Here is a 12,938-nt window from a genome sequence, read left to right on the forward strand (position 1 = left end):
GTGTCAATCATTTTCTGTTATTGGGTTAACCTGTCGGAATGTTAGAGGGGCGGGACTAGAGGGAAAGTGCGGGAAATGAGGAGAGAAAGCGCTGCAGGGAGACGTTAAGTCTGAGCAAACTTTCAAATAACTTTATGAAAAAAGTATTATTAAACCGGGAGTTTATCTGAGTGTTTACTTATTTTGTTAAGAGTGTAACCGAGCGTGTTTTAGAAGTGAGGGCTCGTTACTGGCGCAAGCTGAAGACCACGATGGGACTGTTCCTAGCGGTTAGCATTGCTAGCTGCTAATCAGGAGATGCTGTGGAGAGGTTGGGTTGGACGTTGCTGCTGCAGGATGGAGGAGTCGGGAGAGGACCGAGCTTCTGGACAGGACCTAGGTTGGTTCAGGTGTGAGTATCCTGACCTGCGGTTTCAACGTGGACTTCTATATGAGCTCCAGCATGCCGCCATCACTGGTACCAACTGAAACACTAGAGAAACCCTGGGGTATTACTATTTTGAAGGTTTCTAATGTGAGTGTATTTCTTGGTTATGAGTTGATTGAAAACAAAGGACAAAGATGTGAGCCACGAGGTTTAGACATTAAAACTGTTTATTATTGCTAAATCCTTGTTTGAAGGTGTTTTTCATGCTGATGATGTTTATACTGAATAAGAGCTATAGTTACGGTTAAAGTCAACTGCATGGGGAAATGAATGCTTAATAACAGTATAGTGCAATCAATGAACTAACCAGGCCTATCTGCAATTTAGCCAGTCATTTTCAATGTGTGTTAATTATTGTAAAACATCCCAAATTATAAATTTTAGTACCTCTCACCAATTCGCTCCCATGCAGTCTGATATATAAAAGGGGTATTCATGAAAATCATAAAACAGATTTGAGTGAGAGGGCCACACTTAAAAGTGTGAATGGAAATATAGAGTGACTTAAAATTCATAATGTAAAACAGCAGTTTTCCTGCATTATTTTTTTCTTCATAGAAGATTTGATGCCTAAAAGTTGTTTTTGATCCAGAGGAAGTTTAATTTGTGGGGATGTGGAAAAGATGCACGTGTCCTGACTAAATCTGTGTTTCTGTACAGCTCCCAAAGAAAAGTCTTCCACTTAAATTGTTCTGTAATGTGAATAATATTTGTTAAACACAACTATAGTTGCAAGTTATTTTTAATTTTTAAAAATCTTCTCTAATTAGGTAGGAGTTTAAACAGTTTACTTTGGAGTCATAAGAGTGCTGTAAAAAAGAATAAATACATAAAAGAATGAAGGCCTTGTTGGGTATGTGAGGTTTAGGCGCACCAGCTCGATACAGTGTTGAAGGGCTACAGGCTGATGAATAAGGTATATTAAGTCAAATTCACTTGCAGTCAGAAATTAGCGTTACAGTTGGGGGTCACTTTGAGACTGCTGTTTGCTCCCGAGCGGCTTTATTGACATTTTATTTAAAACAATGTTGCTCTGACAATCAACTTGGCTGTGATACTCGACCATTAATCATCAACAACACCTAACTGACATGTATCTTTTATAGCAAGCATTTTTTGTTACCAAAGTGTCAGTCATAGACCACACCCACCGAGTAACTGAATGAGTTTTTGGCTCTTAATTTGTGAGCTTGTGTCTTGACATGGCAGCAGCAAATCAAAATCTCAGTCAGTTATTTAGTGGGCGTGCCAGCAGCTATGGGACAGTGGCTATGTATGTATGTATGTATGAATGAGGAAACTTTTCAGAAACAGAAACAGATTCCTTCACCAACCCAGTCGACTCTTACGGGATCTTCAGCTATGGGCGAATTAAAATCGGCTACACAGGTAAAAACTAAACGCAAACTTTAGCCTACACTGTCTAAACTAACCTTAACTGAAGTAATAATAATAATAATAATAATAATAATAATAATGATGATCCAACTGTTTTTGCAGACTGCCAGTGAAGCCTCTACTTTAGGATGGGGTAAATGTATGGTGGGATTCATCGCCTGCTCCGTGGTGGGGGTTGTGTGCTTAATTTTGGTAAGGATCTACAAATAATTCAATAGTAATCTTTGTTTGTGCTTCAAACTATAAGGAATAATACAGGGAGAGCTTATGTGTCCAACACATCACCTGTCTCCATGTCTGTGTTGCAGGGAGTGTACATGCTCTTTGTCCCCCTGATTGGACTCGCTCTCTTCACTGTGTTTCACACCTTTGGAAACATATGTGCCGTCTACAGGTCAGTGTCCACAACAATGACAACCAGATCAGATTCATGCAGCTGATGAGGAAAATATGATGGTTTTATATCAAGGAGGAATTTGTATATGATCACTACTTTAAAAAATGTACACGTGTACACATTTGTTATGATCCTGTCTTACAGCACCATGTTTCTGATGGAGCCACAAAAGCAGCTGACGATGATGTTTGACAAAACAAGAGCGCTGGCAACGACAATAATGATTGTGAGTTCACGAAACTAATCGCTTACTTTTCCTGTTGCTCTCTTTCCTGTCTATGTGACCTCAGGCTGTTAAAGGGAAATTAAGGGAAAGAAAATATGAGGAGGTAAAACAGAGGACTTCATCTTCCTTATTCCTTGTTCCTTTAAAATTAACTCAAGCCCAGTCACAAGTTTGGAAAGAAGACGTTGTTAATGAAAATGAAAATCCATATTTGAGTGACCTGTGTCTGGATCCACAACCTGAAATTCGAATCCTACATCATTAATAAAGGATGAGGGTCAAACATAAACCAACATGTTAAAAAAACATCCATGTTGTTATTTACATCTGTTCCATTCATTGCTCTAGACGTCTCTTGTGTTGACTCTCTGCGCAGCCTTCTGGGTGAGTGATCTTAACAGAAAAAGAGATTTATGATCATTTACAAATAACTAATACATATGTAATTAAGTCCCATCTCTCTGTTTTTACAGTGGAAGAGCTTTGGACTTGCTTTGTTTTTTTGCATCTTGCAAGTCTTGTCGTTTTTCTGGTGAGTCACAATTTGTCTTAATGGAATTTAATCTGAAATAAATATTAAATTGTGACATAACATGTGTTTTGTTCGTAGGTACTGTCTGTCATACATCCCGAATTTGAGGTTTGTTGTTTATACACCATTTTATTCAAATCAGATGTGAAAATGTTCAGAATCAAGATGTCGTTTGTATCCTGTCTGGACGTCTGATCTATGTCAATTACTTTCCAGGGAGACCATAATGAAGATGGTGGAGATCTGCTCAAAGTAAGGCCTTGTCTGTATGCAGAAGGTTGCTGCACATGTTAAATATCCAAAGTTGCTTATTTTTCTGAGAGTGAATCAGGATGGGATCCACATCGTTCCTCCTGAATTAAAAGTTGGAGCCTCCTTTCCATCACTCTGGAATAAACTTTCCTAAAGAGGCTAAGTAGCGTTACCTCCAATAATTGGAGCACACCCTGCTCTGCCACACTAGAAATACTGTCCCCGACCTTCAAGCAACACTGAGGAGGTGTGTAAACCAAGACAGCCCAACAATGTCCAGAGCCTTCAGCATATCAGGGCGAATCTCTGGCCCCATGTCGCCTTGCTGCTGAGGAGCTGACTACCTCAGCAACTTCTGCTAGGGATGACAGAGACCTGAAACACTGAATACAGACTCTTAAAAGAATTTACATTTGAACATATTTCTTATTCTAGGATCCTGTCAGATAGCATTCAGTTTCTGACGGAGCTAGTGAATCTGCTGAATGGGATGTATGAGAAATCACCAGCACTGGCCGTCATTGTGAGTGCACAAAACTAAATGCTTATTTTTCCTTTTACTCTGTTTGATGTCTATACAGCCTGATTAAGAATCGTACCTTTCTGTCATCATCGATACAGCATGAGGGCCAAACATTAACCGACATGTTCAAAGAAATTGATGTAATTAATGTTGTTATTTACATTTGTCTCATTCATTGCTCTAGGTGGGCCTTGTGTTGCCTCTCTGTGCAGCCTTCTTGGTGAGTCTCTTTGACAGCAGTTGTATCTTTTTCTTATAGTGGCCGAACCTCGGACTTGCTTTGTTGTTCGGCGCACTTGGAGTCTTGTTGTGTTCCTGGTGAGTCATAATTTGTCTTTATGAATTTTAATCTGAAATAAATATTAAATTATGAGTTAAAATGTGTTTTGTCTGCAGGTGCAATCCGTCATTCATCCCATTTGTGAGGTTTGTTATTTATACACCATTTATTCAAATCAGTTGAAATATTCAGAATCAAGGTGTCGTTTGTATCCTGTCTGGACGTCTGATCTATGTGAATTACTTTCCAGGGAGGCCGTAATGAAGATGGTGGAGATCTGCTCAGAGTAAGGCCTTGTCTTTGTGCTGTGGGTTCTGGCTGAATGAAGGGTTTTTCAGGAAGGGGCAGGTCTCTCATTGAAGTTATTGAAACAGCCTCCTCATGGCTCTGCTTCAGACTCTTCCCGCTGCACACACACACATGCTACACGTTTCATCTCCAAAGATGTGTCTTTTTCTTCTTTATGCTTCATTCACTGAGCTGATTCGGTTCTGTACGTATTGATTGGGCCTACTTATATCAGTTTTAATGAGGAGGGGCTTGGTTTGTAAAACAACATGAAATATGTGTAAATATTTGCAAAAAGATGAATGTGTCAAAGGTTTTGTAAATGAACACAGGACGGTAGCATTACACTCATTAAAGATAATAAAACTTAACAAGCAGGTTTCAGGCTCAAGCTAGTTTACTTCAGTTTAGAGGAGTGAAACCAATCAAACACTTGTTTCATCATCATGATGCCTACAGCGTAATTATAATAATAATTGTGCAGTAAAAGTTCACCACTTGACCACCACACCCTGTTCACACATCCAGATCTGAATGAAATTTGGTGTGTACATTCAAGACATAATGTAGGATGTCCATCCATCCATCCATCCATCCATCCATCCACCCATCCATCCATCGATCCTCTTATCCAGGGCTGGGTTGCGGTGGCAGCAGGTTAAGCAGGGTACTCCAGAACTCCCTCTTCCTCTCCCCCCTTTTTGAAAACCACAACCCTCGTCTGCCACTCTGAAAGTACTGTCCCGACCTCCAAGCGACACTGAGGAAGCGTGTCAACCAAGACAACCCAACAGTGTCCAGAGCCTTCAGCATATCAGGGCGAATCTCTGGCCCCATGTCGCCTTGCTGCTGAGGAGCTGACTACCTCAGCAACTTCTGATGACAGAGACCTGAAACACTGAATACAGACTCTTAAAAGAATTTACATTTGAACATATTTCTTATTCTAGGATCCAGTCAGACCGCACCAAGTTTCTGACGGGGCTAGTGAAGCAGGTGAACAGTATGTGTGACAAAACAACAGCGCTGGCCGTCATTGTGAGTGCACAAAACTAAATGCTTATTTTTCCTTTTACTGTGTTTGATGTCTATACAGCCTGATTAACCCTCAGTCTACAAACTTCTGAAGGGAAACATGATGAAATTATCCTGCATAGAAAACTGAGCACAATCACATGTACGGAAAGAAAATGTGATGAAAGTTGTCAGTGTAAATTCAAAGGAAATCATTTCTGAGTTCACAGCCGGAAATTCAGAATCCTACTTTTCTGCTACCACTGATAAAGCATGAGGACCAAACATCAACCAACATGTTCAAAAAATGAATGTTGTTATTTACATTTGTCTCATTCATTGCTCTAGGTGGGCCTTGTGTTGCCTCTCTGTGCAGCCCTCTTGGTGAGTGAGCTCAGCAGACAGAGATTTATGATCATTTATAACTAACTAATACATTTGTGATGAAGTCTCATCTCTCTTTGACAGCAGTTGTATCTTTTTCTTATAGTGGCCGAACCTCGGACTTGCTTTGTTGTTCGCCGCACTTGGAGTCTTGTTGTGTTCCTGGTGAGTCATAATTTGTCTTGAATTGAATTTTAATCTGAAATAAATATTAAATTATGAGTTAAAATGTGTTTTGTCTGCAGGTGCAATCCATCATTCATCCCATTTGTGAGGTTTGTTATTTATACACCATTTATTCAAATCAGCTGAAATATTCAGAATCAAGATGTCGTTTGTATCCTGTCTGGACGTCTGATCTATGTGAATTACTTTCCAGGGAGGCCGTAATGAAGATGGTGGAGATCTGCTTGAGGCTTGTCTGTGTGGAGGGTTGAAGCTGGACGAAGGGTTTTCAGAGAGAAGCAGATCTGTTACTGAAGTTACTGAAACAGCCTACTCGTGATTTTACTTCAGTCTGTGACTCTTCTGCTGCACACACTCACATGTTTTATCTGCTTTCACCTCCCTTTTCTCCTTCATGCTTCATTCATTGAGCTGATAGATTTTTATGTATTGATTACTTCTTATACCAATTTTAATCAGTGTGGACTTTTTTAATATGTCTAAATATTTGTAATTAATAAAAGTGTTTCTTCTGTAAATGAACACAAGACTGTCATTTTTTTCCCATTACTGAGAGGAGTAAATGCAAGTGTGCACAGTCTGCACACATGAATGACTTTTTCACTCTTAATACTACATCACTTGTTAGTCCACGGGAGAAACACAAGGAGTGAAGGGAGGCTGGTTCCCCACAAAGTGTCGTCGTTACTGGGGAGGCCACGGGTCACTGCCTGTCCACTTTCTGGAAATTCGGCCCTGCAGTAAGGCGTCTTAAGTGCCATCTTCCTCCTGCTTGACCTACAATAAAAGTTACTAACAACCTTAAACAACTTCTCTGGTAGTTCCTGCTTTAATTGATGAGTCCAGGACTGTCACAGCTGGTATGAAAGTAGCAAGCATTTTTTGTTACTTCCACCCAAAATGTCAATCATAGACCACACCACTGAGTTTTTGGCTCTTAATTTTGGGGGCTCATATCTTCACATTGCAGCAGCAAATACACTCGGTACAGTTATTTAGTGGGCGTGCCAGCAGCCGTGTGACGTAGTTATCAATCTTCTCAGATCTGAGGAAATGTTCTGACTCAGCCTCGAAACAGAAACAGATTCCTTCACCAACCCAGTCGACTCATACAGGATCTTCAGCTATGGACAAATTAAAATCGGTTGCACAGGTAAAAAAAAAACTAAACACCAACTTTGGCCAAAACTGTGAAAACTATCTTAAGTATTAATAATAAATAGTAATTAATCTGTGTTTAAACTGTGTATTTTGCAGACTGCCAGTGAAGCCTCTACTTTAGGATGGGGCAAACGTATGATGGGATTCATCGCCTGCTCCGTGGTGGCAGCTGTGTGCTTAGTCTTGGTGAGGATTGATAAAAATGTCAGTGGTCATCTGGATGTAAATCTATAAATGTGCGCTGCAGACTATAACAGGCCAACACAGGATGCCTGTGTGCTGCGTCACTGAGATGCTGAGGCTCATCCACGAGTTGGTGTTCACATAGGCTGCTGTTGCATCTATTTACATGGAGTTTGACTTTGATAATTACCTGATAAATATGTTTATTATTTATTATACATGATCTTTCTTTTCACCACGCTGAAACATCGAGAGAACCGGAGGAGGTACGTGGGGGACAGAAAGTGAAAGAAACAGGGAGCACAAGAAAGAAACTTCCCCTCACCTATTGTGTTTGGCCTCTTCCTGTGTGACATAGTTATGGGATGACACAGCTTTGATATGTTACATCATTTCAGTTTACCCTGAAACATTTAACCTTAAAATAGCTTCCAGTGTCTAGAAAACACCATAATCACATTCTGGGTTATTAAATGGTGATTTCATAATCAGAATATCAAATAAATAATAAATATATAAACGCATTGTGTCAGTTGAAGTGGTTCCTGTGCCTCTGAGTATAAATACAGACTACACAGCAACAACCAGTTCTGCTTTAAACCTGAAGTTTGTGTCAGAAAGCCACACATCACCTGTCTCCATGTCTGTGTTGCAGGGAGTGTACATGCTCTGTGTCCCCCTGATTGGACTCACTCTCTTCACTGTGTTTTACACTTTTGGAAACATATGTGCCGTCTGCAGGTCAGTGTCCACAACAATGACAACCAATCAGATTCAAGCAGCTGATGAGGAAAATATGATGGTGTTATATCAATATGACCATTACTTAGAATCATTGTGAGCAGTGTGTACGTAGTGAATCCAGACTTTTGTTATGATCCTGTCTTACAGCACCATGTTTCTGATGGAGCCACAGAAGCAGCAGACGATGATGTTTGATGAAACGAGAGTGTATGCCACGACAGTAATGTTTGTGAGTGCATGAAACTCTTTAAATGGGATTAAGTGACCTGTGTCTGAATTCACAACCTGCAATTCGAATCCTACATCATTAATAAATGATGAGGGTCAAACATAAACCAGCATGTTAAAAAAACATCCATGTTGTTATTTACATTTGTTCCATTTATTGCTCTAGACGTGCGTTGTGTTGACTTTCTGCGCAGCCTTCTGGGTGAGTGATTTAAGCAGAAAAAGAGATTTATGATCATTTACAAATAACTAATACAGTTGTAATTAAGTCCCATCTCTCATCTCTCTGTTTTTACAGTGGAGGAGCGTTGGACTTGCTTTGTTTTTTGGCATCTTACAAGTCTTGTCGTTTTTCTGGTGAGTCACAATTTGTCTTAATGGAATTTAATCTGAAATAAATATTAAATTGTGACATAACATGTGTTTTGTTCGTAGGTACTGTCTGTCATACATCCCGAATAGGAGGTTTGTTGTTCATACACCATTTTATTCAAATCAGATGTGAAAATGTTCAGAATCAAGATGTCGTTTGTATCCTGTCTGGACGTCTGATCTATGTGAATTACTTTCAAGGGAGGCCGTAATGAAGATGGTTGAGATCTGCTCAAAGTAAGGCCTTGTCTTTGTGCTGAAGGTTGCTGCACATGTTTAATATCCAAAGTTGCTTATTTTTCTTCTTTGTCGTCGCAAAAGAGTGAATCAGGATAGAATCCACATCGTTCCTCCTGAATTAAAAGTTGGAGCCTCCTTTCCAGCACACTGGAATAAACTTTCCTAAAGAGGCTAAGTAGCGTGATACTTCAATAATTAAAGCGCACCCTCTGGTCCCCATTTTTGAAAACGTGAACCACAACCCTCGTCTGCCGCTCTCAACATATCAACCAAGACAGCATCTCAGGGCGAATCTCTGGCCCCATGTTGCCTTGCTGCTGAGAAGCTGACTATCTCAGCGACTTCTGATGACAGAGAAACACTGAATACAGACTCGTAAAATAATTTACATTTTAACATATTTTTTGTTTTAGGATCCTGTCAGACAGAATTCAGTTTCTGACGGGGCTAGTGAACCAGATGAAAGGGATGTATGAGAAATCGCCAGCGCTGGCCGTCAGTGTGAGTGCACAAAATGAACTGCTGATATTTGCTTTCACTGTTTCATGTCTATACAGCCTGATTAACCCTTAGTCTAAAGGGTAGATTCAGAATCTTACCTTTTCTGTCATCATAAAAATTGTTGTTATTTACATTTGTCTCATTCATTGCTCTAGGGGGGCCTTGTGTCGACTCTCTGTGCAGCCTTCTTGGTGAGTGAGCTCAGCAGACAGAGATTTATGATCATTTATAACTAACTCATACATTTGTGATGAAGTCCCATCTCTCTTTGACAGCAGTTGTATTTTTTTCTTATAGTGGTTGAACTTTGGACTTGGACTTCTGTTATTTGGCGTCCTTGGAGGCTTGTTGCTTACCGGGTGAGTCACAATTTGTTTTAATGGATTTTAATGAAAAATAAATAAATAAAAATCTTATGATATATATATATATATATTTATATATAAATGTGTTTTGTCTGCAGGATCAGTCAGGCACCCATTCCATCTGGGGGGTTTGTCATTCATACACCATTTATTCAAATCAGCTGAAATGTTCAGAATCAAGATGTCGTTTGTATCCTGTCTGGACGTCTGATCTATGTGAATTACTTTCCAGGGAGGCCGTAATGAAGATGGTGGAGATCTGCTCAAAGTAAGGCCTTGTCTTTGTGCTGAAGGTTGCTGCACATGTTTAATATTCAAAGATGCTTATGTTTCTTCTTTATGGTTCATTCAGTGAGTTGATTTGGGTTTGGTACAGTATGTGTTACTCATACAAACTTTGATGAGTACAGGCTTGGTTTGTAATACAACATAGAGTATGTGTAAATATATGCAAAAAATGAATGTGTTAATGGATTTGTAAATGAACAGACGATGGCACAATTACATGAATGATGTCTGATCTATGTGAATTTCTTTCCAGGGAGGACATAATGAAGATGGTGGCGACCTGCTCAAAGTAAGGTCTTGTCTTTGTGCTGAGGGTTCTGGCTGAATGAAGGGTTTTTTCATGAAGGGGCAGGTCTCTCATTGAAGTTATTGAAACAGCCTCCTCGTGGCCTTTTACATTTTAACACGTTTTTTATTCTAGGTTCTTTTCTAACAACAACAATTTTCTGATCGGACTACTGAAGCAGTTGAAAAGCATGTGTGACGAATTGACAGCGCTGGCCATCGTTGTGAGTGAACAAAATGAACTGCTGAGTTCTCCTTTCACTGTTTCATGTCTATACAGCCTCATTAACCCTCAGTCTACAGACTTCTGAAGGGTCAATTCAGATTCAATTCAATTCATCTTACCTTTCTGTCATCACCGATAAAGCCTGAGGACCAAACATTAACCGACATGTTCAAAGAAATTCATGTAAATAATGTTGTTATTTACATTTGTCTCATTCATTGCTCTAGGTGGGCGGTGTGTCAATTCTCTGTGCAGCCTTCTTGGTGAGTGAACTTAATCAATCAATCAATAATAACTGACTAATACATTTGTGATGAAGTCTCATCTCTCTTTGACAGCAGTTGTTTCTTTTCTTATAGGGGTCAGGCTTTGGACTTGCTTTGTTAATTGGCGTCCTTGGAGGCTTGTTGTTTTACTGGTGAGTCATAATTCGTCTTTATGGATTTTATTTTAAAAAAACAACAACTTTATCACATAAAATGTGTTTTGTCTGCTGGTGCCGTCCGTCATTCATCAGATTTGTGAGGTTTGTCAAGTAAAGGTAGATAACGATCAGAGGTCAACCGATAGTGGATTTTAAAGGTTGTTATAATAACGACAGTTTGTAGTAGAAAAAAAGCTGATAACTGATTATTTGGCTGATATCAGCCCACAAAGGCTTTGGGAAACGTGCTCTGCAGGTCAGTGCTCACAAAAGTCAGGACTAATCAGATTGAAGCTGCTGACGATGGAACTGTGGCAATTTTCTCCGAAGGAGTAGTTTATATATTAAACAGCCAGTAGTTAGCATCGATGTGGGCAGCGTATACAAACAGAATTTACATTTTGTTATGTTTTTTATTCTAGGTTCTTGTCTAACAACAACAATTATCTGGTGGGACTACTGAAGCAGTTGACATGGATGTGGGACAAAGCCAGAGAGCTGGCCGTCATTGTGAGTGCACAAAACAAACTGCTGATTTTTCCTTTCACTGTTTCATGTCTATAAAAAAAAAATCCATGTGTTATTCACATTTGTCCCTTCATCACTAGATATGTCTTCTGTTGACCCTCCTCGCAGTCTTCTGGGTGAGTGAGCTTAAAGAGACTTATCATCACTTCTAACACAGTGCTGCAGTAATGAGTCCTAAACCCAGAAATCAGTTAGCATCTTTGCACTTCTGGTTCCCTCGTCTCAAAGTCTATTGTTTTTTTTAATGGGTTTTCAGATAAATGTCTGAAATAAGGTCTGTGGTTACCACAGGCTTAAGATATTTACACGTCTTGTTCTATGATATAAAATACATCACATTCAAAAATCTCTTTTTATCGAGGGGAACCAGGGCGATGCTAACTAAAATACGTAATCACTCTATTGACTAAGAAGATGATTCAGTAGTGATTAAGATCCATCCCTTTTCTTGCAGTGGAGGAGGGTTGGACTTGCTCTTTTATTTTACATCCTGACAGTCATGTTGTTTATCTGGTGAGTCACAATTTGTCCACATGGATTTTAGTCTGAAATACAGTAAATATATTACATTGTGACACAAAATGTGTTTTGTTTGCAGGTAGACTGACAGTCTCTCTTACATCATGTTTGTGAAGTTTGTCCTTTGAGCACAATTCATAAAAATTGGCTGCGAGAATGTTCAGAGTCAAAATGTCATTCGTAACCCATCTGGACGTCTGATACCCTCGACATTGGCTCCCTGTGGCTTTGACATTTTACATGGAAATGAATAATGTTTGGGTTTTTTTAGGCCGACAGTGATTGTTACATTCTCCGACAGTAAAAATGCGTCAATAAATTGAGCGATCCTGAGCTAATATCATTGTTTTATGCTCAAGCCTGAGGGTTGATTGCTGCACGTGGCTGATGATAGAAGAAGAAGGATTATGTCACACCGAAATGGACTTTAGTCAACGTCAAATTGAAACTGTCCTGTGTTTGTTGTTTTTAATTTACTTTTACTGTATTTAAACCTGGGCTGCCGCTGTGTATTTTATTTATTATCGAAGGAGGCTACTTTTTATTTTGTACATTTCACAAACACAGGGAGGACTTAAGTAGGCCTGCATATATAGTTCAGTATCGCTACTCTATTTCTATTTACTGTAGGCTAGTTAGTAGATATATATCATGAATGCATAATTGAAATGGAAATGCAAAGTTCAAGCACCAAATAAGCACAATGAAAATATTAATGAATGCTCATTTAGGTCTATTAATAATCTTCATATGCTTATTTAGACTTTTTAGGCTGTGTTACTTATTATAAGACACAAATACTTTATTTTTATTTTATTTAAAAACATTTTTTTTTACTTTTTGAGTTATGGGGCAAAAATCTGCAGTATTTTGATTCTTGAAAAAATAAAATATCACAAATGTATGTGAAGTTATCCTGCGTGTTTTCATTCATGTTTAAATATTCATATTACATTTTAATGTGTAC

General features: G+C 39.1%; 3 protein-coding genes across 3 annotated transcripts; all 3 read left to right on the plus strand.

Annotated features, from left to right (window-relative positions):
* Positions 1-1,734: 1,734 nt before the first annotated feature.
* Positions 1,735-6,158, plus strand: LOC311258060 (uncharacterized protein; the record flags this gene model as incomplete). The annotated part of the gene is made up of 18 exons (XM_084354108.1): positions 1,735-1,816; positions 1,928-2,017; positions 2,134-2,219; positions 2,367-2,448; positions 2,797-2,832; positions 2,922-2,980; positions 3,059-3,088; positions 3,197-3,232; positions 3,668-3,755; positions 3,940-3,975; positions 4,015-4,073; positions 4,152-4,181; positions 4,286-4,321; positions 5,274-5,361; positions 5,686-5,721; positions 5,828-5,886; positions 5,967-5,996; positions 6,101-6,158. Exons 1-18 carry the CDS (start codon positions 1,790-1,792, stop codon positions 6,156-6,158), a joined length of 966 nt encoding a protein of 321 aa, XP_084210234.1. The 5' UTR covers positions 1,735-1,789.
* An 843-nt stretch (positions 6,159-7,001) lies between these two features.
* On the plus strand, positions 7,002-8,917 carry LOC311258410 (vesicle transport protein SFT2B-like). Its single transcript, XM_084354664.1, has 8 exons — positions 7,002-7,060; positions 7,165-7,254; positions 7,907-7,992; positions 8,143-8,224; positions 8,390-8,425; positions 8,522-8,580; positions 8,659-8,688; positions 8,797-8,917. The coding sequence occupies exons 1-8, from the start codon at positions 7,034-7,036 to the stop codon at positions 8,834-8,836; spliced, it is 450 nt and encodes a 149-aa protein (XP_084210790.1). The 5' UTR covers positions 7,002-7,033; the 3' UTR covers positions 8,837-8,917.
* Positions 8,918-10,092: 1,175 nt separating this feature from the next.
* Positions 10,093-12,815, plus strand: LOC311258408 (uncharacterized protein). Its single transcript, XM_084354662.1, has 8 exons — positions 10,093-10,278; positions 10,411-10,498; positions 10,728-10,763; positions 10,860-10,918; positions 11,347-11,434; positions 11,533-11,568; positions 11,907-11,965; positions 12,051-12,815. Exons 1-8 carry the CDS (start codon positions 10,211-10,213, stop codon positions 12,052-12,054), a joined length of 438 nt encoding a protein of 145 aa, XP_084210788.1. The 5' UTR covers positions 10,093-10,210; the 3' UTR covers positions 12,055-12,815.
* The last annotated feature ends 123 nt before the right edge of the window (positions 12,816-12,938 follow it).

The sequence above is a fragment of the Pagrus pagrus genome (assembly GCF_965226575.1).
Source record: "Pagrus pagrus genome assembly, chromosome: 6".
Taxonomy (NCBI): Eukaryota; Metazoa; Chordata; class Actinopteri; order Spariformes; family Sparidae; genus Pagrus; species Pagrus pagrus.